Genomic DNA, 24871 nt, shown 5'->3' on the forward strand with positions numbered 1-24871 from the left:
CCTACACACTACAACACCTCTGTACTGCAGCTCTACTGTACATCATTTATTTCAACACTTGACTTGTGATGAAAAGAATAATTCAGAAGGAATACATGAAAAATTTCCACTAACTCTCAGTGGACACCTACTTATTGGTTAATTTTTTAAAATTCAAAATAAACTTTTGAACAAAAAAGAAAAGAGGAATTGCTCAGCACAGGTCGATGAGCACCAAGCAGCCAAAAATCCACAAATTGTGTAAGTGCTGTGTCAACAGTCTGGACTGGTGATTGTGTTGTGACAGCGTTAGTTAATACCTGTCAATCAAACTATATATGAGTCATGTTGCTGACCATGTACATCTGTTAACAACCCCTGATCACCATCGAATAACGGCTGCTTCCAGCTCCATTACAAAAAAGCAGACTTCAATAATCTGAGTGTGATCGTTTGTTTGTCTCTGTGTCGTCCCTGTGGTGACCTGTGGTGACCTGTCTACCACGCCTCTCACCTAATGTCAGCTGGGAGGGGCTTCATGGATGGATGGATGACAAGCTGTTTATTTGTGGACACAGCAACAGTCAGTTGTTCTGATGCATAAATCTTGTATTGAGAGAATTTAATTTGATTAAAACTTCATTTGATAACAACTCACAGTCGCTCATGAAGCAGCTGATGAAAATGAGAAGGCTACTTTTTCATGATGGAATTAATAACTTTCTCATATTAAATGTTATTTTATTTTTAAATCCTTGAGAGGTGACAGATATTTCACCTCACTCTTGATCATGGTGACCTCCCCACCCGCTGACTGTATGTCAAGTTTCAGAAGGCTTTACTGTAAAAGTGTTTTAGTGACACTGGATTGGATTAGGTGACGGTGATCCAGGAAGAAAAGCTCCTCCTCTCACATGTTAAACTTTTAAACTGAGGGGGTGGAGGAAATCTAAACATCTGTGCTGAGTTGCGTTTCGGTGAGAGCTCTCACACTGACACAGAGGAAGTGATGTGTGCTTCTCCAGCGTAATCTAATTTTCCATGTCGGCTCATGAGTAAACGGTGGAAACTCATTCCTGCGAGAAACAAGCATGAAGAGTTCAGAATGATGTGAGAATGTAAACACACACATGGGAAGTGTGACCTTTTAACACTTACCATATATCATGACAAACTTCTAAATCAGACTTAAGAGAGAGATATTAAGTCATTAGTTTCACTCACTCCATCATCATTAGGACACAATGTCCAGATATAATCAGGGCACCTATAATAAACCTCCAGATGTCAAATAAAATTTATATATTTTGTCAATAAAGGTAACACATAAACAACAAAAGTATGTCTAACTGTCATAAATCATAAATATCAGTCCACTAAACTTTCATTATTCCATTATTTTCATCAAGAATTTTTTTTTAATGAAAAATCTAAACGTTGAAAAAAAGGGGGGGAATATTCTTGGATCCACCCCCTGATTTGGATCCACATCCAAAGTTCATCCTTGGGTCGAGTTTAGAGTTTCTGCTTAATCCTGCCAACTAACAATCCAACATACGCATAAACATAACATATCCCCTGACGCCTGTTGTGAAAAACTTTGTACTGACTTTGTATTTGTTGTTGCACTTATTGGTTTTGCTGCTTTTTCTCTGTTGAAAAATCCCAATATTTGTGGGTTTGGTCGCATCATTGTTCTCTGATATATGGTCAGAGATACTGATCAATATAATTAAATGTTCTATATAAATAAATGGAGGATGACTATAATCAATAAGTCATGACAATAGTGAGTAAACTGAATATTTAAACCTTTAAATCCATCATTCTTTAGTTTAGGGGTTTGTGTTAGTGACTGTGAAGCTAAAACAAATAATCCCCTAATGTTTTATTAAAACATAACTAGAATGTTTCATGAAGCCAAACTGGGTCTGTAGGGTCGAACAGGAAGTGACCATAATGTTTCCTCGGCCAACTCACCCTGCACACTGATAACCCCCCCCCCCCCCCCCTCTCAGACACACACACTCACACACACACGCTCCCTCCTCAGATATCTGTTTCTCCTCTGCTGTCGCTCTGATACACACACATTCACACAACAGAGGGAGGTAGATAACTCTGTGATTCCACTGCTGAATTTTTAACGCTGTTGTGGAACTTTTTTTTTTTTTTTCCAGGCGGGTTACTGTAGCACCAGGGTACTGTTACACCGACACAGAGGCAGCGAGAGGCACAGGGCTCAGTTCAACTGTGCTGTTTACTGAGGCTGCACGGACACACGCTGTCCATGGGGTGTACGGTAAGCTCATCTATCTATCTATCTATCTATCTATCTATCTATCTATCTATCTATCTATCTATCTATCTATATATCTATCTATCTATCTATCTATCTATCTATCTTTAAATGTAATATTCTGCTGAACTTTTTTGCCTTTAAATTAGCATTTGTTTACAATAACCAGCTGTGAAACTTTTTATTTCACATGTTTAATGTAAAATCTTGTTGATGTGAAATGCACCAAAACAAAATCCAAATTATCATCAGCACATGTGATTTTCAGATATTTGGCCTGTAAAAGCTTTAATTTCACAAACTTAAATCAAATGGGAACTTCACACTGGATTTAAGCAAGTGTGTGTTATGGGATATTTTGCATTAACATATTCACAAAATAGGTAGAAGTGTGATTTTGATATGAAATACATCATTTTGTGTTTCTTTATTTTTAATGGGTTTAATGCACCTGCTGTTGTTCACTAAATTCTAAGCTACCGAGCAGTGGTTAACTGTTGGCTTACAGTTCTGCTGTGGATGATTGAGCAAACACTTAAAATACTATTTATCCTTAAACGCAGGATTGTACACAACTTTCAAGGTTGAGTCACTGCAGTTTACTGACTATCGCCAAAGTCTGGAGGACAGACCTGCTTTGATTGAACTTCACCATCACTGATTATCAAACTTAGCACCTTTAAATACCTGAATTATTTGCTGTAGGGGGTTTGTTTGCGTGTTAATGTTCTTTGGAGAACTGGAAGTCTTCATAGATCAATTCAGTTTAACCAGGATCCAACTTGAGCGTTTTTAAATGATCACCTCTCCAGTGTCCATAACAAGCAATTCATATGATACTGTTTTGACCATGTAGAGGGGACTGATCGTATAGATCAACCTGCAGAGAGTTACAACCCAAACCTCGGCTTCACGGAGCCTTACAGTGACTTTGAGCTCATTGTTTAACTGTCCACCCACAACCGGGCTGTTTTGTTTCACTTGTAGTGCTTTCAAAGCGTCATGCAGACAGCTGACAGAGCACCAGCTTTAAAACCCACTGTACTTTCAGTGGATAGAAAGAGACCGCTGGAAGCCCAGTGGAGCATTTAACAGCTAAATAGACAGATATTTATTTAATGAGTTGGTGGAGACCAAAAAGGAGATAAAAGAGAGTGAATATGTGACTTTAAATGAATGTTATAGTCCCTCTAGATCTACAGAGAGTGAGGATGTGTCAGTGAACCCAAATAAGCAATCAAGCTCTTACTGAAGGATGAAACATTATAAAGTAGTGGACCTCACTGATCCTGTCTCGTCCCCCAGGTCCGTCCCGTCCTGATGTCTTTACCGTAGCAACATGACCCTCAACACCCAGAGAGAGAAACAGCCCCTGAGACGGCGATGCAGCACACAGATTCCTCCCGGCCATTTCTCCCAGCACCCGTCCTGGACTCGGCCCGACCCAGAGCAGCCCCGTCCCCAGCGCAGCCACCCTCCTCTGGGACAGTCAGCCTCCTATCACCCTGGGGACAAATCCCTCCACTATCGCGCCCACTGGAGTTCAGACTCAGACGACGACTCGCAGAGCGACTCGGACTGCGTTTATAGAGTTGTGCTGCTCGGCGACCACGGGGTCGGAAAGACGTGCCTAGCAGGGATATATGCCGGGATCACGGACAAAGACGACCATGCTGGAGGTGGGACTTTATGCCTGGTTGTTGATTAGCTTATGGGGGGGGCTAACATTAGCACATAGATGCTGTTCTAACCGCGGACACAATATGGACAAAATGACAGCTCCCTAAAAGTGAAGCCAAAGTGTCTCATTTGGCCCCTAGTGGCCAGCTGTGACATAAATCATAAACCCCTGCCTCCTCAGGTGAAACTTCACGATTGACAGCTGAGACTGACTCGTGATTGGTCGAGCATGTGTATTGACAGGACCTCGTTAGTGTGGCTCCATGACCCTATCTTTTCTGCTCAGACTACAAATATGCAAGATGACAGCGTTCGTATCCTGGATGTTGTGGCTTCATTACTGGATAGTGGGAGGAAGTGGAGACATGCCGTCCATCTTTATATACAGGCTTTGGTTCTATAAGTAGAATATGTAGTTATTTTCCCATCGGTTGCTTTATATGTTTCTTTTACTATGATGATCTGCAGCTGAAACTGGCAGGTGACAAACCTGACAGGAAGAGTTGGTTTATGAAAAACTTATTTTCACTCTCGGCAAGCTATACGTAAGAAGACGATGCTGCTCTCATGGCTGTATGGCATAATATACATAATACTTTACCACTATAATCGTAATAAAAATAAGCTATTTCCAGGAGCCTGCTAACCTAGCTTAGCACAAAGCTGGATCCAGAGGGAAACGTCTCACCCGTCTCTGTGTAAAGGTTAAAAGCACCCAGCTGAGATGAGAAATTGCCATTTTATTGATATATATGTCAGATTATTTCCAAACAAATAAGATATACACTGATTATTGGGCTTTAAGGTGCTAATGAGTGTTCTCACATTTAAAGGACAGAGAAGAGAGAAGAAAGAAAGCCAATAAGAGGGTTTCCAAAATGTTGAACTTTTCAGGTTAAGATTAAATATGAATGAATCAAACACTACAGGGATTTTCCACATTGAGACAATTTAGCGTGTTATGGTTTGGTTTGTTTTGCTCCGACTGTGACGTCTGCTGTTTCTCACAAGTTCATCTTACTTGTAAATATCTGACTGAGTTGTCGGGGGAATTCTTCACCACATTTTGTGCCATTGTTTGATTATCATAAGATTTACTCTCTGCTTCAGTCCTCTGCAGTTCACTGCTCATCTTCTGTCCCTGACTTTGTTTTCACATCCCAACCTTGACTGACCCCGACATCATCGATCAGCTCCCTTGTCACGTGTTGATTGGCCCAAAGCCATGATTGACAGGCTGTATCGATCCAGTGATAATAGTCTGACATGGTGAGAGAGGGCAGAGCCTGTCTGCCGTCAGATATCAGGTCGACTGGTCACACTCTTCCACACTTCTGTGTGTTTTTATTGTTGTTGACGTTGGACAGACAGACAGAGCGGCTGTGGTTGTTGTTGGTCCTCCATGTTGCTTGTGTCTTTAAACTTTTGAAGTGTTTGGTTGGTTGGTTGGTTGGTTGGATGATCGGCCGGTCGGTCAATCAGTGAGTCGGTCGGTTGGTCGGTCAGTTGGTTGGTTGGTCGGTCGATCGCTGGGTCCGACTTCCACTTCAGAACAGACAGAAACATGTCAACAATAAGAAATTGCCATGAAAATTTGGAGTAATATGAATTAGCATTCGTCCAATTCTTTAGTATATGACCATATACCTGCAAGACTAATGACATTCCCATTAGCCTTAGCTGCATCTTCTTGTTTCCTAATATATATATCCTAATTCTGAAATATTATCATTCTAACTTTTAAAACGCATATGTGGCACTTTCCATGATGAAGATGATACAGCTGCGTTCATCCTGTGAGTCTGTGTGTCAGTATGCTGACATTAGCATTTGTATCAAAGCTTCACTGTGTTTGAGTTAATGCTGCGAGGCCAGTTTCAAATTTCCCTTCTCAGTGTTTCTTGTCTGTTTATTGTTTGTGTTTATTGTTTGTTGCAGAGGAAACACATGAGCGAACACTGACAGTAGATGGAGAGGAAACCACGCTCATTGTCATGGACACCTGGGAGAACGACAAACTGGTACGGTGTGAACACAACACATTAAATAATGAGTGTGAGGATAAACTTTATATTTACACAAGGGCACATTTTCCACAATAGTCTACTACTGTAAAACATGCAGAGATCCAGTTCTTCTGTATGAGAGTTGTTTTTCAATAAAGAATCATTGTGTTCTTTAAAAGTGTTTACATTTTCATCTGGATGAGTTTTAAGTTCACTTATAAAAGAGGTTATTTCCCAGTTCAGTGTGGAAAATGTGGAGTTTCCACTAAGATGTTCACTGACATGATGCAGCCACTGTCTGGAGTCTGTCCGCTTCACTGACACTTACTGTCAGACCTTCTGGTTTTATTGGACCAGGGAGAGAAGTAAATTATGAATCACCTTGTTGACACTCATTACTTTATTCAGTTAAGTTTAATGATTCCTGGGGATTAAATGTTTTTTTTTAAGATAGCCAGTGGTATGAAGGGTCATTGCACTGTGATGTTACATATTTTATGTTCATGTTTGGGACTACATCTCCCAGCATGCCTGGGAGCGTTTGCAAGGTCTTGCAGCATGAAGGATGTTTCCAGATTAAAGTATGTTTAGGCTGCTGAGCCTGCTGCTCTTCACCCTGACTCTGACCAGATCCACAAACCGTAGAAGCTGTAAATACAAACGCACATCGCATCTCCGCTTCATGAACAGCATGTGATAAGAACTTTACCTAAAACAAGGTTCATTCCGTCTTTTTCGTTTGGTCCATGTCCCATCCACTAGCCTGAAGGAGGCTGGACTTATGATCTACTTCAGCCAGCCACCAGGGGGCGATTGAGATGCTTAATGCTCCACTCGTGGGGCGCCGTCATATCATCCATCTTTATATACATGGTTAGAATCTAGTAGTTAAAAAAATCTCTCTCTCTCTCTCTCTCTCATTGTGTCTGTGTCTCTCGACCCGTAAGGAGGGGGAGGGTGGCTCTTCTCAGGACGACTGCCTGAAAGTGGGAAACGCATACGTCATCGTCTACTCCGTCACGGACCGCTCCACCTTCGACGCCGCCGCCGAGCTCCGCATCACACTGCGACGCACCCGTCAGGCAGAAAACCTTCCCATCATCCTCGTGGGCAACAAGAGCGACCTGGTACGCTCCAGAGAAGTCACAATAGAAGGTGGGGGTCAAAGGTCACAGGGGAGACACACAATGGCTTCAGAGAGAATTCAGACTCCTTCGCTTAAAAGTTTTACTTTTGTAAATGAGAGATTTTAGATTTTAGATTATTGAGGATAGTTGAAATCCTCACAATAAAATGTGCACAAAGTGAAGGGACAGTAATATTTTCTGAAGACACTGTACATAAACACAGCACAACAAGAGTGGGAGACTGCTGCCAGTATAATATCTGTAACCTACACGTGTCTTTTTTCCCAGAGGGCCGAGCGTGTGCGGTGGTATTTGACTGCAAGTTCATAGAGACGTCGGCCTCTCTGCAGCACAACGTGACCGAGCTGTTTGAGGGCGTGGTCCGACAGATCCGTCTCCGTCAGGACGGCGGTGAGTCCGGTCAGCGGCGCTGCTCCACCTTCAAACGCAAGGAGAGCCTTACCCAGAAGGCCCGGCGATTCCTGGACAGACTGGTGGCCCGCAACAACCAGCGCATGGCGGTGAAAGTGCGCTCCAAGAGCTGCCACGACCTGGCCGTCCTCTGAAGACACGTGTCCACTCGGAGTCTCTTGTTTTTTGACTCGTTGACGTTCTCTCCGGGGCTGATATCATGGACGGTGGTGATTAAAAACAATCTAATTGGACGAATGGAGTCGTTGGATCCTAACGCTCTCGCTGTGAACATTACAACCAACTCATTTCCCTGACCTTTGACCTTTTGGTGTAAACATTTCTGAGATTTTCCTTCTAAATATAAAGATGCTGAAGACAACTGTGCAGCATCACCACTGTTAAAGATCATGTGTGTGTCTGTGTGTGTGTCTGTGTGTGTGATGGTGTGATGTCCTGTAGTGTCCCACTGCTCTGGTCTCCTGATGTTTCTACTGTTTTCAGTTCAACACTGTTCAACGGTGCAGTCACGACAAAATCATGTTTTTACATTTGTCTACTGAGCGACACTGTGATGTATTTATGGATTTAATTTGCATTTATTTCAAAACTTGTTTTACATTTTGTCGGTTTGATTGTTTTCATCATTTACAACCGACCAATCACGAATCCCTTCCGTGGAACAGCGATTTGTCCAATCACAGCCAAGAAACTGTATCTAGGAAGTTCCCTCTTTGTTTCTCCACATGCTGAATTTCTAAGATTTTACTTCAGTTTGCTTCATTTGATTTGTGTTGTTTTTATCATTAGATTTAATGTTAAACAGCTCATTAAATCGTATTTCTTTTGATTGAGTTGTAATGTATTGGCAGGTAGCCGCAGGGAATCAAACCTCCGTGGTCCACCTCACATAAACATAAACACACCCAGCTCAACACGTCAACCCGGGGCCTCCTGGGTGTTTACTGCTGCTACGGTTTACACAGCGGTCGTCAAGGCAGCATGGTGATACCTCTGTGTGGTTGACGAGGACCAGGCCGAGTGTTTGATGGATGGGACAGTGTCTCACAGAGGAACTTTACTGCCCTGAGTTTGGCCTCTGAGGCAAACGTGACGAGCTGCGATAATTGGTGTTAAAATGCTTGTGACTGAAAAAAAATTATATAATATCAGTCATGGATTGAAGAAATGGAAAGCTGTTACTGTTGACCTGAAAATGCAGCTAGATGTTTCTATAAAAATCATCTTGTGATTGTGATTGTCTATGTCAAATTGTATATTTTTTGTTGTCGAGTCCAAGACGGACAAAGCATCTTCACTTCCTCCTGTTGTACGAAAAGAAAGAGTCCTCTTCTTAGTCCACTTTTTCAAACATCATCTAATTGACACAATCACGGTGACATGATACGTTTTTTTTGTATAATTCACAACCTGCATCACAGCAGTACAGTAACAACAAATTGAGTGGGAAGTCAGAGGAAAAACAGAAAGAGTCTGAGGGAAGATATATATAGAGTCCTGGCAGATTTCTCAGTTTGGTCCATGGCCCATCTACTAACATGGGCCATGGACCAGCCACCAGGGGGCGATCAAGATCAAGATTTTGCTTCACTTTTGGGAAGTTTTAGTCTTTGTGTACAATCTATGGTTGAGACCTGTCCTTCAAAGCCACACCAGTCAGTCTGCTGGTGGCTTCAGAGGGGAAGTCACATGATCATGAAAGTCAGTGACCCAGTCAGTTTTTTTTATATAGTATTTTTAGACGTAATGAACAGAAACGAAGCCGAGCTGCTGTGAAGTAACAACAAACTGCTGTGGCTCAGCAGGACTCTGCAGGAAACCCCATCAGGCAGACTGGTTGTCCCAGTTCTTACAGATCAACTATCTGTTTATTGATCGGGCGGTTTGGGCGACACACTCACACTCGCCCCGGCGGCTCAGGGTCGGTGGATGGAGGAGGAGAGTTGAACATTGATTTGATGAGGGTAATGGAAAGAATGCATGACTGCTCAACCCGGACGACACACACACACACACACACACACACACACACTCACACAGAGAGAGAGATGTGTAAACATCCTCTCAGTGGAGGAGGACCAGAGGCTCAGAGCTGTTACACACAGAAACACTGGGGTTTCCTATCTGAGGTGTAAAAGTTATAGAGAAACGTTGATAAAGGCAGATTTGTGCAATAATCAATGACTTTATTAATTCAGACTCTATTAGAATCTGAACTTTCTTTCTCTTCTGTTGTTTTCCAGCAGTAGACATGAAACTGCAGCTGTTGTAATATAGGTTATTGGTTCATGGCTAATATAGGTTGGATATGGAGATGTGCAGATGATGAATTTAATTTAAAACCTAAACCTTTTAACCCTAAAAATCAGATTTTGTAGCTTCTTAATTAATCGGCACAAATATGCAACACAACTAAATGTATTATATGTATCAAAATTATGCTAAAAATCTGGAAGGATAATTAATAATTATTATTAATGATACATTTGTACAGCACTTTTTAATACAAGTAGATTTCCAGACAAAGAGGAGAGAACACAGAGAATCAAACCCCCACCAATGTTTGTTTAAACTATAAAGTTTCCTCTGTGTCTGTGGTCCAAGTTTCTGATCCCAGAACTGTAACCCTCCCTCTTTATTCACACACACACACACACACACACACACACACACACACACACACACACACACTGGCAGAGTGTCTTCAGTTTACATTCCTGTAGCAGAGTCAGCGTGAGTGTGAGTGTCTCTGTGTGTGTGTGTGTGTGTGTGTGTGTGTGTGTGTGTGTGTGTGTGTGTGTGTGTGTGTGTGTGTGTGTGTGTGCGTGTGTTTGCGTGTGTGTGTGAGTGTGTGAGACCCTGGCCCCCCCTGCTGGCTGGAGAAGTACAGTACTTTAATATAAGATATATTATTACATTACATTTCATTATATATAAACTCTAAAATGTCAGAAATCCCATAAAATCCTTTTTTCCACAGACAGTTTCTTTCATTTCAGGAAGCTCGTTACACACTGATGATTGTGTTTCTATTTCTGATAAGTCTCGTGTCAGCGGAGTCTGACTTGTGATTGACCCCTGATCAATGCTGAGCTATGCAAATTTTGCTTCACTTCTGGATAGTAAGAGGAAGTAGAGGCACGTTGTCCATCTTTAATTACAGTGTATGGTCTTAACTGGTTTCTATCAGTCAGTGTTAACATGGGTCCACTTTTATCTCTGTATCTGTACCAAAACCTACTTTTGAAAGATTCCCTTTTTCAGTCCTGTGCTTTAACAAATGACCAAAAGGCTAATATTGGGTTTGGTGTGATGAACAGGGGACTAACAGGTTCCTGCAGCTTCTTCTGCCCTGTGGCCTAATCATAAATTAATCCAGCCCTGTGCATTTCCAGCAGAGATCAGCCAAAGACTATGTTGCTGGGAAATTCTCTGAACATGAACATTTTTAACCCTGAATTAAAAACACGCTCTCTTCTGAGGCTTGACTCACCCTGGCTGACATATGCTTTCAGGATCCTCAGGGAAACTGCTTCCTATTGACCTGAGAAATATTTACCTTCAGGGCACGCAAACTGCCTGAGCCTGTTCGAGGCGGAGAACAGCTCCTGACATGTTTCACTGATGTTAAAGGAACAGGCTGACACAATAGTAAACACTTGTCTTTTCTGTTGGGGGCACTGCAAACAAGACTAAGTAGAGTAACACCATGAGGACAGGGCCACTGAGTACTGGTGCAACACAAGTTCTTTCATGCGCAGAGGAAGTACAAATAATCAAACAGATTAGGGCATGGAAAAATAAGAAAGTGAAGTCTAAACATCTTGGACAGCAGAACCCTGCAGCTTATGGCTCTGCATCAGGAGGAAAGACCTCAACTGGGCCCCACGTTGTGAGGGACACACACCCAGGTCTGATCAGCCTGAGGTGGGCCTGCCTTAGCAGAGGGGCCCAGGGAAAATCTCCATCTTGTCCTATATAGTCTAAATACTTAACAAGAATCAAAACAATATAATACAAATCAAAGTATTTAGCCTGTTTTTAAAAGTATCCAGATTCAGAGAACATCAGAAATTCTCTGGCAGTTTATTCGAGCTTCACACTGTTTGAATTTAATCCTCAAACTCTGAGCAGAAGGTCCAGATTGTTCATCGTGTGGAAGCAAGTCAGAGATTTACTGAGACCCTTAATCCCTTTAAGTTATTTGTAGACAAGTAACAGTATTTTGGAGTTAGTTTTTGAAGAAGCTGATATTTAAAACAGAGATCTGGGTACGGGTGTAATATTAAGCTTTATTTTTTTTTGTTTGACCTGTAACCACAGCAGGATTCAGAATAATCTGTAACTGCAGGTTTTTTTTGAATTTTAAAGAGAAAAGGGATTTACAGAGATCTCACCCACGCGAGAACGAGTCTTTCTACAACTTGTTGAGTCACGAATCTTCAAATTAATGCAACAGTTGATCACAACAGGTTGATTTTGCAATCGATTTTAACGAGGGAGTTAGAATCTAACACTGGGTCAACAATGACGCTTTCTGATTTGGGTTTTTATGATTCAATGAAAAAGGGGAATTTTGGCCACAACGTATCAATGTTGACATTTTAGCTTCAGCATCTAATCAATAAACCACCTGTTTATATTGTATTTGTTTTTTGTCATCTCCTGTCCACTTCTCTATAATCAAATCCATGGTCGATGGGGCGTGGTCGAAAAATTCCTGCAGCTCAGCAACAACAAGACACTTAAAAAAACGACACGTTCCCACTGCAGTTTGTGACGGTGTCCTTCAAAATAAAAGCCTCCTTAGCAGTTCAAATATTGATCCATCAACCTATATTTGTAGATGGTTGTCCAGTAGCATAGCAATGTTGACATTTCTTATGAATGGGTGCATTGTAAATAAGTACTCAGAGTACATACAAAGCACATGGAGAGGAAATTACATTACACTACACGTCATTTAGCTGATGCGTTCATCCAAAGTGACTTCCAATTAGTTCGCTCAACAGTACAACAAATTTCTGTTTGTCAAAATTGAACAAGTTAAAGTTAGCCCCAGGCCATGAACCTCATTCAGGTGGAGAAATTTGTGAAGGAGACTTGTTGCTGCTGCAGAGCTTCCTGCAAGAACAAATGTTTGTTGTAACGCCTGATTATGCAGGACTCAGGAGAGTGTGTCAAACTCGTTCAGGCATTAGGCGAAAAGGTTTCAGGACATGAAAAGTAAATACGCAAAATAATGAAGGTGTCAAACGGCAACAAGCTCAGAGCTGCAGCAGGTGCAGCCACTCCCTCGGCTCTGGTTCTATGAACTACGTCTTTCTGAGGAGACTCGCACTGAAGGATGTATCTCGACAACCCACAGCTGTGAGCAGCTCTTTTCTAAATGGACTCTTGCAAAGACTCTCAAGAATGACTGAAATTTAGCAGCTGGTCTTGGTCATCTGTAAATTTGTCACTCATGCTTTGTCAGCGCTACACTTAATGATTAAGAGAAGCTTGGTCTGGGTAGGTAGGCTGGTTGTCAATCACCTTATAATCTGCATATTGATTATCTTGGGGTCAAAAATGTTCTGCATATCTGAGCAGGAAAGCTGAAGTTCTCCGTTAACTGGACTTTTATTTTGAAAGTTGGACAGGAAGCTGTGGTCTCCGCTGCAGCTGGCTGGACTGATGCAGTCACAGCATCGTAGAAAGAGCAGTAAGCTAACTGGAGGTTTACCCTACTCATTCATACCGAGGCGAGCTGAAGTGAGCCGAGCCGTGTCGGATCCAACAGCAGCAGGATGAACAGCGCAGGTAGGAACCGAGCTGAGTGTCTCTTTAGATGATTTGACCAGTGTTGGGTTTTGCATCAGTCATTGACATTTAAGACAATGAGAAGATTCAATCAATCAAGTGTCCTGATGATTTAATGTAAATGAAAACCAGGCGGGTCTTCTCTAGTCAATGCAAAATGTCCTCAGCACAGTTTAATCATGTTGGGTTCCAGTGTTGAACACTGTTTAAACTGTGGATTCCAGACGAAGGTGTCAGAGCTCAGGTAAAAACTGAAAGTTGTTTTTATATCTCATACATCCTTAATAAGCAGAGTTTAGAGAAGTCACATTGAATCCGGTTTCAGTTCCAGGTCTGTACTGAGGAAGGCTCTTACTGTCACATAGAATGAAGCTCGTGACTTATTATCCATCAGCTAATTCCACTTTGATAGTTTTTAAACTTTGTCTTTAAAAGTGTGACCACCACCTCTAAAAGCAGCGGAAGTTATAGGTCAAAGGCAGGAAACTGCACCTGTTATAACGATACCTAAATATCTGTTAGTAGGTCATCTAATCAGAGGAAAGTGAGCTGGAGGTAGTTTTATTCACATTATCATCAGATCTCAGTGAAGGATTAATTTGTAGACACCAGTCACCAGACACCTTTCAAACTACTGGCACACACAAAGCCTTCAGTTGAGATGAACCTGCAAGTGGGAGAAGGATCGAAACCAAGGAAAAATAAATAGACATTTAAAAACATGTATATATGGGAGAAAAAGGTTTGGCAAAATGAGAAAAGAAAAAGTATAATTCTAACCCAGGATTCAGACAGAATAACTGAGAAGTGATTGAGCTCAAAGGGGAAATAACTGTTGAAATATCATTTGAATATGAAACTTTTAGTGTTATTAAAACGGGATCGCCTCCTCCACTTCTTCATCTCTACTTCCGTTTCTCCACCCTCTCAATTCTTTCCTTACTTCCTTTTCCTCTTCACTCTCCCTGACTCTTCTCAAGCTCCCCACTCTTTTGTTCTCTTCCTCACCTCCTCACCCTCTATTCACACTACTCCTCTAGTTTTTTACATCCTCATTTACTTTTTTGCCTTCTTGTCTTCTCGCTACCTTTATTGCTTCTTCCTCTGCCATCACCTTCTATCATTGTTTCCTTCTCTACCTCCTTTCTCCAGCTCTACCTGTGTTTCCTGCTCCTCTTCTTCACGTCCTCCTCTGCTCCTTCTAATCACCCTCCCCCTACCTTTTATTCTTCCTCTTTTGCTTACTGCCTACTTGTCTCCTGTTTCTTCACTGCATTCTCTTTACCTTTAGTTCTTCCTCCTCAACCCTTCTCCTTCTTCCCTTCCACTGTTTCTCTTCCTCTCACTTTCTACCTTCTCCTCCTCCTCTCTCTCCTAACTCCTTCTTTTTCTCCTCCATGTAATGAAAATCTGTGCAGCAGATGCTGAGATACACTGAAATGATTTTCAGTCTGTGGTGTAGTGTCGACCAAACTGAAGCCCACAATGCATCTGGGTGTAGTCTGTCATGAGACCCTCCCGTGTCTTTCAGTTTGTAACAGACTTCCTGTTGTAAATATAAAGGCTTCAGGACAAATCTGAGGTTAAATAATCACATCTCCATTGAGTTTACACAGTCTTGGTATCCTTGAATCCACCTTAATCCCCTTTAATTAGGGTAAAACATTCAATTTAGTGGTTAAACTTGTTTATATTAATCCTAATCTCCTCTGACAAATGTGTTCGGAGGGGAAAAGTGTTTCTTCAGGTGGAACTCCAGCGTGAACCAGGTCGTCTGTGATGTTGGCTTAAACCAGATTACAAACATCTGCACTGATTTGTTATGAAGTAATCAACCGAAACTATGTGGTTTGTTGTGCAACCTATTCAACTGGTTTTGCTCTCTAATTGAATCTTGTGTCTGTTTTTTGGCAGAGCGTACAAAACATTCAAGTAGCAGCTTGCAATGTTTAACTCTTACTGTATGTAAAGCATTAGGGTTAGGCGGTAGATGATAATAATCTGTCTTGACAATTGAAAATTTTGCTTCTTTTCTCTCTTCTGTGGAGTCTCTGGTTTCACACTAACCCTCCACCATTAAAACTGGAGTTACTGGAACAGCTGCAGTGGCTGGGTGGGATTGGAGGCCTATGGGGGCTGGGGGGGGGGGAGGGGGACTGGAGGAGGTGTGTCACAACACTGGGATTGGCAGAGGACTGAGTAATTCAAATCCTTTCAAAGGATTGTTCTCTCATGAAAATCATGAGATCGGATTTCTTCAGAATTTCAACAATTTGCCAAGATGATGAAGTGGTGTGAAGAAATCTTCCTCGTGTACAAAGAGCTACGAGAGAAAAACAGTGAATCATCATGTTCTCAAGGATATCTCAAACTATTGCTCATTACTATAACCACAAGCTGTCTGACTATAACTGAGTGTTGGCGTAAACCAGTCGAACGAGCTCGACCACATGTCTGATTTCTTCCCGCTCTCTTTAAGGATGCAGCACACGAGAGGATGATGTCGATTTTAGAGCTGATTTGATTCTTCAGACAGTCAGTGCTGAATACCTGCCCAAATAATTGTGCGTTTTAGTGTGAGGGGTTTACGAATGAACGTTAGGGTTTTCGCTGCAAAACAGAACACACAACATCCTTCCTCCTCCATGTTTGTTTTCTCCTGAAGTCACGTTCCATCACACCAGAGTTCCAGACTCCAGCTCAGAAGGTGGCGGTGAAGCACCTGAAAGTTGTTTGCCAACCGCCATGATCCTCTAGTGTGCACCAGGCTTCAGTAGGTCAACGTGTAACGTGATGATCAGGTGTAACAACTGTTTCCTTCTGTTTTGTTTTCAGCTATGTATCCCCCTGTCAACGGCCCCCCCGCCAACATGTTCAACAACGTGCCCGGTTATGAGGGCACCATGGCAGGAGGAGGTAAGTGGCGACCAACCCACAGGTTTTCATTCAATACTCATGTGGTTGCTTTTATGAGATATGTTGTTGTTGTTGCTTATGCAGGTGGTTTTCTTCCCCCTCCCATGCCCCTGGAGCCTTTGGCCCCTCCTCAACCCGGCCCTGTACCTGAAAACTGGTGGTAAGACCTGATTTGATCCTGATGTTGTGAACACGTCTGACCCAGAACTTTCATATGTGAAAATAGCTTCTGTATGTGTGTGTGCGTGTGTGTGTGTGTGCAGCATCCCGTCTCTGGATGAGGATGTGGCTCGTGAGGCGTTCAAGAGCTTTGCGTCGTCTCATTGCTGCTGGAGTGCCGCTCCAGCCAAGGATGGAGTCATCACCAGCATGGAGCCTCACGACACCTACAGGGTGATTTGATGTTCACACCGTTTATGTTGTTGTAGTTTCTGTTCCTGAATCATGCTCCAGTCAGTTTCTGTCAGAATCAGAGGAGTTAATACAGATCGCTGATTAGTTTGGTTAATTTCACAGAAAACTTGTAACTATTTAAACTCAACCTTAAAGCCAACGGTTTGGTTCATGACTTGGACGTCATCTTCTCCACCTGTGATCTTTGCACAGTGTCCTGTCAGTGTCTGAGTTATCTGGATAATGACAATTGATCCCAGGACTTAGCGTTAATGATTTTAAGCTAAAACCATTCATTCATCATTTCTACACATCCATCATGCTTCCATCCATTATCTATAGCACGCTCGGGCCAATCCTCGCTGACATTGGTCGAGAGGCGGTGTACACAACAACATACAAATATAACATACAGAGATCCCATCACATTCTGCTGCCTGTGTTCACATGACCTGATCCTGATCCAGATCACAGACAACCTGTTCACACCAGGTAGAGATGGTCTCTAGGTGTCAGCACTGTTATTTAAATGATCTGTGGTTGTCTATCCACTTCCTCATTATGTGAATGCCAGCTTGTGTCCCAGACTAAAGCCTGAAACATGCTTCTGCGTTTTCACGGGCCCGTAAGCGCAGGAGCCCTTCCGGGTCCCTTATGTGCTTATGTATCCCTCCTTACGTGCTGACGGGTGTCGACCCCCTTTTCTAAAATTTACGGCAAAGCTCCGCAAGCTCACTCAGCCCGCAAGGCTGTGATTGGTCTGCTCTACATCCCTTCTGGAGCTGCATTTCCGGTTTCATGCCCCATAATACCGGCAGAAATCACGGAAGATTTAGAAGAACGAATATGGACCAAATAGAAGAGCACTTGGCAGAAGATATCCGATAGTATGATCACTTGTATAACCTGTCACTGACTGGCGGATTTGTCCGTCAGAAAAAGGGTACAAGGAGCCGCAGTGGCTATGTAAATAAACAATCGACGAAGAAGAAAGAAGCGTCTCTAAGGTCGTCTCGACAAAAAGCATTACTCCGCCTAGTGTTCTGGCGCGGAATTGCTTTGTAAGACGCGCAACGGTTGGGGAAGCATGAATGAAAACGAGTCTTGCGCCACAGCGGCGTGAAAAGACGCAGACGCAGTCGCAGAAGCATGTTTCAGGCTTAAGAGCAATTGGCCTGGCTGACTTCAGACAGTTTGCCATGAGTTTCTAAACACTAAAATGACTCTCAGGTGACATTAGAGACGTTCAAGTGACACGAGCATGTGAACAAACCATAAAATGACAAATGTGTAGAGCTGGGAAGCATCTCGATGCCTAAATCCAGTTCAATCTAACTGACAGCAGGATTCTATTTTAACTAATAACAGCTGCCTGACAGCTCACATTTCACTCGAGCTAAATGTGCAGCTTGAAGCACGCGTTTAAACTTGAAGTGTATTTTTTTCTTATGTTTTTAAATAAGTAACGACAGTGCTTGCGATCTTGGCTCTGCCAAATGTTTAGACATTGACTTTACACTGAAGAGAAACACAACTCAGACTCCTCCAGAGATTGTTCACATGAATCCAGTTATCTCTGACAGAAGAACGTCTCTGGTAGCTCACCGCAGCAACTCTGCCAACGTCCATCTTACTGATCAGCTACATCATCCAGTCAGGTGTATTCATTGATTTCTTTTTTTATTTGAATAATGACTTGACTATGATCTGTTCTGTAGTACCGGCTGGAGACATATACTGAGTCCAGGTCCACTGAGTGGTCCCAGAAACCTCATGAAGGTACACACACACACACACACACACACACCATAACCCTAACCACTGACATTAAAATCAGCTTTTACCCTATTGGGGACACAACTATGCCCAGTTTACTTTTTTTTTTTTTTCTATTAAAAAATTCAAAAGATAGCCTGTGACATTTTCTCTCAGATTGTTTTTGATTGACAGTTGGGTTGAGACATCTGTTTCGTGTGACTGACAGGTGAGGCAGCTGACTTCTACACTCAGACCGCCCCCCAGCCCTGGGAGGTGCCGGCCACGGCCCCCAGCCTCTTCACCGATCACAAGATGGAGATGCGGGTGCCCTTCACCTCTTCCATCAAGGTGATTGGTTAACGACAGGCTTCCACGAGTACTTAAAGCTGTTATAACAGCCGCCTCAATTACGCACGACATGTGCAAGAGGTTCCTGACGTCATGTGGAGGGTTGAGAGTTCCTGAAGAGGTTTGGATTGTGCTTGAGGAGGTTCTGTAGGGCATCAAAAGACTCCCTTGGGGTCCTTGAGGAAGTTCCAGAAGTCCTCCAGGTGTTTCAGAAACTGTGGAGGAGTGAATGCACTGTGAAAAGGTTCCAGGATCCTTTAAGAGCTTCCATGCCGTCCCTGAGGATGTTTCCTGGGTCTTTTGAGGAGGTTCTAATGGTTTAATGAGTTTGATTCCAAAAGGTATAATTTAGATGAGAAGTTCAACTGTTGACGGGAACCTGTATTGTTATTGTTAATATGTGTGTTTGTGCATGTGTTTGTGTGTGTTTGCATCTTTAGGACTGCAACATCTGCCACAGCGCGGGGACCATGCCGTGTGAGGACTGCAATGGACAAGGACATGTATGTAGACTGTCAATCAGTCAATGAATCAATCAGTATCAATAGACTTTACAATAATTGTAGTTGACTTATCAACTACATAGTCATATCCAAGACAGGATATAGAATTATAAGCCGAAATTGTAATATATGTAAAACAAATTAAATTAGTTTTTGTATTCTGTATTGTATCAGTTAACATGTATTATTTGTGTGTCTCTGCAGAAAGAGTGCTGGGTGTGTCATGGCAATGGTCAGACGTGCTCCACCTGTAACAGTACTGGCCAAGAGAAGTACGTCAGGGGGGCCGGGGCGTGGGGGGGGATTTTGGCTGATGAACCTTAAATCTAAGTCTACTCGCACCCTTGAGTGAAGATCTCTTCTTATACCAGAAAAAAACACAGACATACACACACACACACACACACACACACACATACCAGGCACGGCTTCATGTTACCTCACATTTTTTTATAGTCTAAGACGTGTCTCAACATCCCTGACTTTGGAATTTAAAGATAATGTATGGACAAGATTTCATAATGGTAGTAAAAACACCTTGATGATCGAGATGCCCCAAACCTTGTGCTGCTAAACTGACATTCTAGTTAATAAGAAAGATATGAAACAGATTTTTACCATGGTGCTTGTTGACTCAGTTAATTTGTGGTTACTCTCCACATTCTTTTCCAGTAATCCCCTGAAAACAATTTAAAGAGGAGTTGATGTGCCTTAATGCCATGAATGACTGTTGTCTCGTTTGTGTTTTTAATATACAATTGCATCAGTATTAATTGTTATTATGTGTTTGTGTGTGTAGTTGTAGAAAGTGTGAAGGGCGTGGCACACAGAACTGCAAAACCTGTAATGGGAAACGACAACTGCTGACTTTCATCCAGCTCAAGGTGGAGTGGTGAGTACTGGTACTACAGCTGCTAGTCCTTAAACCATTTCAAATGGTAATTGAACAGGTTCTATGGGGTCTGGTAAAGCTTCCATCGTCTTTAAAGAGGTTTCAGGCATCGATGAATAGGTGCCTGGGTAGTTTAAAGATATTTTAGTCCTAGAAGAGGTCCTGTGAAGCCTTTAAGGGGTTTTGATGATAGTGACCCATGAGAAGGTTCAAATGGTAATGGAGAAGTTTCTATTGTCATGGAAGCTGTTCCAGAAGTCATTGGGGTGGTTCTACAGGATTATAGAAGGGGATTCCTTAAGGAGTTGCTTAAGGCATCTCAAAGGTACTTAATGATGTTCCAGTTGTCTTCCATGATATTCAATTTGGTTATTTAAGGGCTTCCTTAAGTAGCTCCGATTGAAGTTGTCTCAGTAGTCCCAGCACGTATTCGAGCTGTGAAGGACGGCTGGTCTTATTCCCTGGTTGTATCACTTCTCTTACGAAGCCTAAAGTGCTGATCACCGCAGCCCTTTGTGATAAAGAAACAGGGAACAGCAACATGGGGAACTGAATGAAAATGAGGCCTAGTTCCGTGGATGTTGGTGGTTCTACTGGTAAAGACACAGTTTCTTTTCTGTGAAGTGAAATTTACTTTCATGATTTGAGGTGTCTTAAGAAACTTCTTAAGTACTGGAAAAGGTTCAGAAGGTCCTTAAAGACATCGCTGAAGATGTTGAAGATGATCCTCCTTCTTCTGGTACTACATCTGATCGCAGGTCTACTGGGCTTAAAGCCGCTCACACAGAACCAGAACCTTGAGTGGGTTAGGTTGTGTCAACACTGTGGCGCCCTCTGGTGGCATGAACATAAAACAGCGTGGTGTGGATTTAAAAATGATACAAACCTGTACTGTACACTGTTTATGAAAAATGGGATGGAAGTGTGTGTGTGTGTGTGTGTGTGTGTGTGTGTGTGTGTTATTTAAAGTGACATAGAAAATCAAAAGCAACACGTCTCTCCTATAAAACATGTGTTGATATGTGAAAGTCTTTGTTTACCTGTGTTTTAGGACTAATCATGTAGAGGACCATTTGGTGGAGCAGAAGGTTGGTCTGAAGGCCGATGATCTGAGCTCAGTTCACGGGAAGGAGCTGTTCAAGAACAACCAGTACCTGGTACGCACACACACACACACATACACATGCACATTCACTCACGCACACATTCTTTCCTCTAAACCTAATTCTTAGCCCAAAGCCAAGTCTTAACCCTCGACATACACACACATTAGTGTTTCTCTGGTTGTGAGGACTTTTTCGATCATATTAGATTCACTCGCCCCATACGCTAATCTTAAGCGTCACAACTAAGTACCTTAACTTTACTCTTACCCTATGCCTGCCCTGAACCTTATTCTACCCTTAATCCTTGAAACACTGTTAAATACAGCAGGATATACAGACCTGTGTCCCTTTTTTTTATGTTTCTTCAATAAATGCAAAGAAATCTAGTAAATTTACTGAAATGTTTTTTAGTTGTTAACCTCAGACACCTCACACTGTAATTTAATGTTTGTCCTGCAGGTGGCGCTTGAGTAACGTTAATGGGGTAATTTAAGGACATTGAAAAGGATAAAAACACTAACTGTGCTAATGTCAGTATTATGCGTTTGTCTCTCTGTCTCCCCTCAGCTCTACCCACTGCTCGGGTTCCCAAACCCGGCCATCTCTGAGGCCTCCGAGCGCCTGATCAAAGATCACCAGAGCAAGTACGCCCAGACCTCCAAGATCCTGCAGCAGGTATCCCTTCAAATCATGCAGGAGAAACCCCAAAGAGGGAAAAAAAGATATGTGTCGTCACCATTGGAATATTTAGGAGCAAGCAATGCACAGTAAAAGTATTAATGAATTGCAGTTTAGTAAAAATAAGTAAATATATTCATTCAATCAAATGCTGTGTATCCACTCATGAGCCTTTGTTAAAAGAACAAGGAAATAATTTAATGAATTTATAAAGTTAAAACAATTAAGTGTGAAGAGAGTCAGGCTAGCAGTTTCCCTTTGCTTCCAGTGTTTAAGCTAAGCTAGGCTATCCATGTCCTAACTCTGAAGATTGAAATTCCTCTGAGGATGAAAGAGAAAAAATGCTGGAACTATTCCTTTAACATGACTCTCTCTCTCTTTCAGAGGCAGACGGTCGAGCTGATCCCAATCACCAAGGTGAAATATAAGTGGAAGGGCGACTCTCACAAGTACTTGGTCTACGGCAACGAGCACAAAGTCAGCGCCGATGACTACCCAGCGACCTGCTGCTGTGTCATCATGTAGACACACACACACACACACACATACAGAGCTGAACTTGGCTGTTTATTCTCCATATTGTTTCTTTATTTCATATCAGCCTCTCCCTCAACGACACAACACAACATGATGTTTCCAGATCATCAAAGTCGCTGTCGGAGCTCAGGTCAAACATGTCAATCCTGGGTTCACACAGTACACACGCATTGACACACGTATACACACACACACACACACATTGACACACACACTGTTTACTGTGACATCCTGTAAAGAATGAATCTGTTAAAACCAGTTCTCACTTACACATAAGGATCCTCGAGGGGCTGGATTTCTCTTTTATGTTTTTGTTTCCTGAACTTTCTGCTCAGCTGTTACTCCGCCTCCAGATTTTGAAAACACAGGTCAACAGGTATTTTTCTGTTTACAGTTTACTTCAAATAGGTGCCATTTAATGTCCTCAGTATTTAAAAAAATAAATGTGAGTTCTAAGGAAAAGAACAAAAAGAGAGATGTGAGGTGAAGCAACAAAAGAAAAAAAAGACATATGCAGTTTGAATCTTACGGAGGTGAATATATTACGTGGTATGTTATTTTTATTTGGGGGAGGTGAATTGAATTACGACAGAATCTGGTTCAATTGGCTTCTACTTGTATTTTCCTTCTGTGCGTAAATGTTTCATGATTGAAGAAACCACTCTAATGTTTAAACTGTGGAGGATTCATCACCAACAAATCAGACATTTCTGAAAAGTGGGTGAATTAACTTGCCTGGTTGAATGAGTCTTTTCTCACGTTTACAGTTTACAGTGTAGTAACTAACTGCTTTGCCTTTCTTCTGGACAGACTGAATGACATTATTACCACTTTATCCTTTACTTCTAGTGTAGAAATATATCTATATATATATATAATTCTGTCGTGTGTTCATCGTATTCAGTTGCGTGTTGATGACATACATAAATTACCAAAGTGCTGAAACTGTATTGAAGAATGTTAGTTTTTTTTAATCACAGCATCAATGTGTATACAATAACCCTCCATTTTAAAGGAAGGAAGGAAGGAAGGAAGGAAGGAAGGAAGGAAGGAAGGAAGGAAGGGTGAGTTGCTTCTAAAGCTAGAATATAAAGGTTAATAAATTAAAAACCAATGAATTCCATTTGGAGCCTGAAACAGATCATCTGCATGTCAGAGAGTCTAGAAGCAAGTGGACAAAACTGAACCGCAGCTAATCGAATCCACTAAAACCACAACGCAGCATAAAACCGGGTCGATGTCTGGAACCAATGTTGAATATTTGTGCTTCTGTCAGTTCTTTACTTTTTGCAAGGGAATAAACACACAAAGTTGTGTTGTTCTTCTGTCAGAGCTAAGGTCTTGATATCAATTACACCAGGACTTTATAATGACGTTTTAAATTTGAAGCAACTATGTGAGCTTTTCATTGTTTCTCCTCCTCCCTTCATCACATTTTATTTAGGAAATGAGTCGAGTAATCAGCAAAGCAGAGAATCCAATTATCCTTCTTTCCACTCGTTTACTACCAAGGCTCATTGGGTGTTTGTAAACGAAATGGAAAGGCTCATGTCCACCTCCCCGCCTTCATAGCAGCTGGTGCAAATAATTCAGGTGTTTGCCAAAACATGCCTGATATCTTAATGTAGGAGTAACTTGAGTCCTGGTTAGGCTCTACAGCTGCTCAGTTTGTCTCACTCTGACTCTTAGGTGATAACAGTTCACTTCAAGTTGCCTGTCCTTGGAAGCTGCTCTCCTGCAGTACAACAGAATCCCTGTAGAGGGCACTCTTTGCCTGAATCAGATGTAAACAGACTCTTCTGCCACCATCTGGCGGCCATCTGTACAACCGGGTTATCTGTGACAAATGATCAATTGGTATTATGCTCAGGTGTTGGGTCTTTTTTTTTATCTCAGTGAATCTTTAATGTTGTAGCTTTCGTAAAAAACAATATATACACAATGTTAACGCGACTTTGGCTTTTATCGCAAATAACTGCAATCTACATGCCTTAACTCAGTACTGTTACTAACAATCCTCTCTACTTCTACCTCTATACTGTCATGTTGTTACTGAAGTAGATCATCAATTGTATGTTGCCTTTAGAAAATAAACTGTTGAGCTTTCCCTGCCTCTGTCACATCTGTTTACCACGTCAATAGTATGAAGCTTTGGACCATAGAGCTTTATACCATAGAGCTTTAGACCATATAGAGCTAGACCTGACAAAATGCTGTGAAAGGTTATAAAACAAATTAATGTTAATTACGCTACTTCAGTGTTTTTTACATGTATCAATTGTGAGAATGTTGAATTTTCCTGTGGGACCTGCAGGTTTAGGCTTCCGTCTAAAACACTCAGTTGTAAATATTATTATTTTGGTAGTATTTCCTAAATGAAATGATAATCCATTACATTTTCAGCTCAATAAACTG

The 24871-nt window shown here is 41.9% G+C and overlaps 2 protein-coding genes across 2 annotated transcripts; both read left to right on the top strand.

Moving 5' to 3' along the window:
* Nucleotides 1-2022: 2022 nt before the first annotated feature.
* Nucleotides 2023-8352, top strand: rem1 (RAS (RAD and GEM)-like GTP-binding 1). Its single transcript, XM_062408330.1, has 5 exons — nt 2023-2281; nt 3584-3957; nt 5897-5979; nt 6912-7119; nt 7380-8352. Exons 2-5 carry the CDS (start codon nt 3618-3620, stop codon nt 7655-7657), a joined length of 909 nt encoding a protein of 302 aa, XP_062264314.1. The 5' UTR covers nt 2023-2281; nt 3584-3617; the 3' UTR covers nt 7658-8352.
* Nucleotides 8353-13278: 4926 nt separating this feature from the next.
* LOC133971075 (protein SSUH2 homolog) lies at nt 13279-24562 on the top strand. The gene is made up of 12 exons (XM_062408276.1): nt 13279-13325; nt 16161-16241; nt 16326-16401; nt 16505-16634; nt 18353-18413; nt 18619-18740; nt 19181-19243; nt 19448-19515; nt 20043-20135; nt 21187-21292; nt 21809-21916; nt 22304-24562. The coding sequence occupies exons 1-12, from the start codon at nt 13313-13315 to the stop codon at nt 22442-22444; spliced, it is 1062 nt and encodes a 353-aa protein (XP_062264260.1). The 5' UTR covers nt 13279-13312; the 3' UTR covers nt 22445-24562.
* Nucleotides 24563-24871: the final 309 nt, after the last annotated feature.

Source organism: Platichthys flesus, chromosome 2 (assembly GCF_949316205.1).
Source record: "Platichthys flesus chromosome 2, fPlaFle2.1, whole genome shotgun sequence".
In the NCBI taxonomy this organism is placed as follows: domain Eukaryota; kingdom Metazoa; phylum Chordata; class Actinopteri; order Pleuronectiformes; family Pleuronectidae; genus Platichthys; species Platichthys flesus.